Here is a 4,987-nt window from a genome sequence, read left to right as displayed (position 1 = left end):
CGACGATCGCCATCTTTGTTCAACTTATCACAAAATGTCGGTGACGGATGTAATGGAGGCATACGCAGACTCTTGCGTGATTGAAAAGCATTACACGTTCTTTTATGTCACTCACCAACTGGTTCATTTTCAACTGGAACTCTCACTCAGTCGAAATTCCAAAATATTACTGTACACTTTGAGTATCACCGAGAGTAACTTAATACTCGGGCATGCTACTCAAATTGGCGTAAAGAAGCACGATCATGCAGTAGTGGTATTTACAAATTGTCAACGTGTGATTGTGTAAAATAATATTCCCTACATAGGGTGTCCCTCGCTCCGATTTTGACACGAGCTTTCATCGTGTGTATTGAACCGGTTAGTACAATTCGGTGCTGAACACACACTGAATTTGGTGAGAAAAGCGAAAAACGAATACAATATTTTTTTGGCAACAGGCTTGGTTGAAAGGAATCACGATACACACGCAAAAGAAAGGGAAACAGAAACAGTGTGGAATGTATGGAAATATCGGCTCTTTTAAACTTTGTAACAGTCTGTCTACTCTTTCAAGGCGGGACATGGTGCAGTTCACGCTAAATTTTCTAGTCACTTACATTTTCTATAATTCCATAATATAGCACATTTCCTAAAAAAATTCGATTAAAGTGAAAGTCGAATGTGAGTAATTATTAAGCCTCGGCAAGATAAAGATGGACAGAAGAATGAGGCTGTATTTAACATTGCACACATTGGAAACAGTTACGTCTAATGCTTAATCCCACCCAAACAAACAAATAATTTATACATTTCACGTTTCAACAATCTCCAACATTTACATATTATTTGAAATGATGTTCACCGTTTGAGGCAATTTGGACAACATGTGTGTTCATTGGATTTGGTGTGCCCTATTTTGATCCGGATCTCAATTTGGCATAGCGCATTGAATTCACCTTAATGTGGAGGTTCAGACCCTGTTGGGTTTAGTGCGCATGACAAAAAAAAGCCACTATAAAACAGATACATTGTATTCACAGCAGCATTCTAACCTCATAGGGTAAAAAGGAAAACAAAAGGTCGCAATAATTTTCTTAACTATCAGCAAGTAGGCCTTCTATGCACGTTGTTTATGGTGTAAATCGAGGATTTCCCCTTGTTCCTCTTTCCTTTTCCTTTGTTTGTACAGTAACTTTTTCGCAACAGCTCTCATTGGTTTTGTACACGTTTTCTAATTGAGGTAGTCCTCGATTTGGTTCCTGTCCTCGATTCACCAATGATGTTGCACGTGTGTGTCCTCGATTACACCATAAACAAACGCTTCAGGTTGTGTGTACTTGTATATGCTATCATGTAAATCCGTAAAATATACGATCAGAAATAAGCAATAATTTAAAGCCTATGTACAAAATAATTCACAGAGTGTATCAAATTTCTTTGTAAAATAGCTGTTTAACAGCAGTCATACGAGAAACTCTTTTACATTTTGGTATCTCTGAAACGTTTTGAACACGGCAGACTATACGTTAGGTAGACTACGTTACCGGTGTCACGGTCTCACTTCTCCGGCGTGCTAGCTTCTCCGGGTTGATTGCACGTTACATGAGCACGATTCATGCTCATGTGTCCGCTGTGCTTACTTTTCCTCGGGCTGTTTTCTGAAGTCTACCAAGTCCATTAATAACACAGTGAGGGATACCCAAGAATGTGTTATGTAACACTTCCTGTGGGTCAAGTCATTCCATGGTCTTTCAAGCATTCTGATTTGTGTTCCCAGCGTCATGCATGTGTGTGTTCATAGAGGAATAATTAAGAACGAACTCCTTGGTCCGTGTTCCTTGCTCGTTCGTGGTCCATTTTGTCCTTATTTTTGCAACCACGGCTTAAAATAAATGTGCATTTCAAGTCTTTAATATTGGGAGTTAATAGTGCGCGCCACGAAAATTCTATGCATACAAATACACAAGTACAGCCTCGAAGAACTCGGCACACTAATACATTGACGAAAATGTACATTACTGCGCAATTTTGTGCATGCGTGTTGAAGCGAAATTTCCCTTTTGGAGAAGCTAGCACGCCGGAGAAGTGAGACCGTGACACCGGCATTTGGTGCGATATTGAAATATTCATAGCCGTTTTCATCGATACTCGTACAAAAAAGTCCATTCCCGATGCAATAAAACTGTACCACATGACCATTAAAAAATAGGTCAAGCCACCGGCTGCCCTTTGAACTTTGACTGACGGATGACGTCATTGGTAGACGGGACGTATAAGATATTGTCCACGAATATTGTGTGACTGTTGTCGTTGTCGCCCGCACCTCCGTCGTTCGTCTGTTCTATTTCGCTGTAAGTAGCACCGGTGTCGTGGACTTTGAGTCTCCGCGGTTCTTGATCTGGCAAATGATGAAGTCGGAACAAATTAAGATCATACTTTTCGAAGCTGCATTATAGAGCTTTAGTCTTTGGAATTTGCGCAGCAACAGTCTATGATATGTGAACAAATTCGGCGATTATTATGCAGAACAAGACTGCTTCTTGACCTCTAGATTCTGACCATTCAGCGGGCGCCTTCTAATTTCTGTATTGTATTACAAAAACAAGGCAGCCAAATTGAAACAAAATTAAAATAAAACTAGAACACCATCCGAGACACCAAGTCTGTTCGGTGTCTAGTCTATTCTATAACATGAGCAGATTCGTTGATTAATAATGCAAGACAACCGCATCTTGACCTCTAGATTTTATTCAATCAGCGGGTGCTTTCTATATCGAAATTGTTTTGTTTTGGCAGGAACAAGATGGACAAAAATCCTTCCCCTCAAAATTTGACGCGATCGATTCGTATCCATATGTGGTCAATTATGTGAAAATGTTTAAGCACAAGGACAAAGCAATCGTCTAAATAACACCGGTAACTTTCTACTAATTTTGTCCTCACCATGTGAATCATCGTCTTCCCAACTCGAGTCCGATGCCGCGTCCTCAGTCCAGTCCTGTCCGTCTTGTCCTGCCACCTTCTCGACACTGGCGTACGCGTAGCCGTCGCTTGTCTTCTCTGTTGGCGCGTCCGGGTCCAGCTCATAGTAATGCGGCGGTGAGGTCGGCTGTCGGTGGGCCGTTGTCACCGACGCGTAGGCATACACGTCGGCTGGTAATTCCGACTGGTCGCTTGGGGTGTCGTCTTTTAGTGGTACTCTGTTGTAATTCATTCTCTGGTGTACGGGCAGAGAGACACTTCCTTGGTTCTCGTAGATGGCTGTTGTGGTTGCTAGGCGGACAAAATCAGTTTGCTGCCGGCCTGAAGCGGAGGCTTGGAACCTGACGGCGACTTCACGCCGTTTCTTGGTTTTCCTTGATGAGACCACGCATACAATGATGATGATGATGATGAATAAGGCGGCCCCAGCTCCTGCTGTTGATGCGATGACTGCGATTGGACTTAGCCGGGAGACGGGCTCATCTGTAACCGTTGGAAGGGTGCCGGATGCTCTTGACGTGATGTCTGTGATGGGGCTTAGCGGGGAGACAGGGTGATCTGTCCCCGTTGAGGGAGTTCGAGATACTGTCGTGGCTTCAGTCGTTGGAATGAAGAATGGTCCAATGGAACAATTACTGATGAATTCAGGATAAGCCCGACTCGTCATAAAACAGGTAAATACCAGTTTGTTAAAGGGTATCTCAAGCATTGTTAGATCCAACGTGTTCTCCACTCGATCCCGAATCATCTCTGTGAAATTTGACAAAGAAACTCTCTTCGAGTCTTCGTTGAAAGCTGTCCACTCCAGAGACACACTTGGTTGAGATTCTCCAGCTGAACACGTTAAACTAGACGGTATTATCGAGACGCCAGATAAGTTAGAAGATGTGCAGGTGGGAGTGGTTGCGTTGGGGAGGTAGTAAACGGTCACAGATATCTGCTCGGACTGCTGCTTGCCACCTTGTTGCCTGTCAACAACACAACGAAAAGTCGTGTTGTCCTCTAACGTGCTTTCATCAATTATCAGTGTCGTTGTTGCTGTTTCGTTCGTCTGATATACGTATTTCACTCTTCCACGATTGTCCAATGTCTTACTTGTAGCACATGGGACATCCCTGCCATCATTTTTGATTCCAGGCCGACAGGTGGAAACATTTACCGTGTCGTATGGAAACCGGGAATCCTCATCGCGAATCCATGAGCTCTCAAGTATAGTTTCCGAAGCCGAGATGCGTATGTTACACGACAGTTGCAACCGGTCACCTCTACGGACGGTGACAGAAGAGGACTCGGGTAAGATACTTGCAGGCATCGTGACGTTGAAGCTCGTGGCCATCAACAGAACAAGGAGAATTTTGCTGATCATAATGTCGCGGGGGTATTCCTGCACTGTTCCTAAACCGGTGTCCGATTAGACTTGAGAACGTTCACACTTGACTCTGCATGTACATGTACTGGTCCGCACACTAGTTACTTTTCTGTAGTCAGGATTATTCACTGCAAAATCCACGGTGACCAAGTGAAAAGCAAAAACGATCAGTAGACTTCATGTCATTCATCACGAGTAAGAGAAACTGTCCGTTTCTTCAGTTTTTGTCTTGAGAGTTTGTCCCAGTATTTTTGTCAGCAAGGTATACAACAACATCGAACAGATCAGCTCTTAACACGCTGTGCGATGGCCACTGTCCACAGATCCAGCTTTCCGGCTACTGTGTAGGCTATATGCCGTGCAGAACCGGCACCACTGTTTACTCAGTTCCTTAATTATACAGCAGTGCAATACACCTTTGTATGTGCTTGAGTATGATACAATACGACAGTGAAACAAAACTATATGTACACTCCTTTTGTATGATGTACATTTCCTCTTTCCGTTTGTGGGCCAAGCAGGACACAGCAACGGAACGATTCACTGAAATCTCTCCAAAAATAGTTTTCCTGTAACGGTCCGGGAAGGACATTCCACAACCTATTTAACCAATGTTAAAGACAAAGCTATGACCAGATATCCTGAATGCGAGCC

General features: G+C 43.3%; 1 protein-coding gene across 1 annotated transcript; it reads right to left on the bottom strand.

The window, feature by feature from the left end:
- Window positions 1-2,087: 2,087 nt before the first annotated feature.
- LOC119744548 lies at window positions 2,088-4,754 on the bottom strand. The gene is made up of 2 exons (XM_038220521.1): window positions 2,926-4,754; window positions 2,088-2,380 (listed from the first exon to the last, which is right to left on the bottom strand). The coding sequence occupies exons 1-2, from the start codon at window positions 4,328-4,330 to the stop codon at window positions 2,193-2,195; spliced, it is 1,593 nt and encodes a 530-aa protein (XP_038076449.1). The 5' UTR covers window positions 4,331-4,754; the 3' UTR covers window positions 2,088-2,192.
- Between the last annotated feature and the right edge of the window lie 233 nt (window positions 4,755-4,987).

This window comes from Patiria miniata, unplaced genomic scaffold, assembly GCF_015706575.1.
Source record: "Patiria miniata isolate m_02_andy unplaced genomic scaffold, ASM1570657v1 HiC_scaffold_7, whole genome shotgun sequence".
Classification (NCBI taxonomy): domain Eukaryota; kingdom Metazoa; phylum Echinodermata; class Asteroidea; order Valvatida; family Asterinidae; genus Patiria; species Patiria miniata.
The sequence above is the reverse complement of the archived record's forward strand: the minus strand, read 5'-3'. Positions and strand labels throughout refer to the sequence as shown.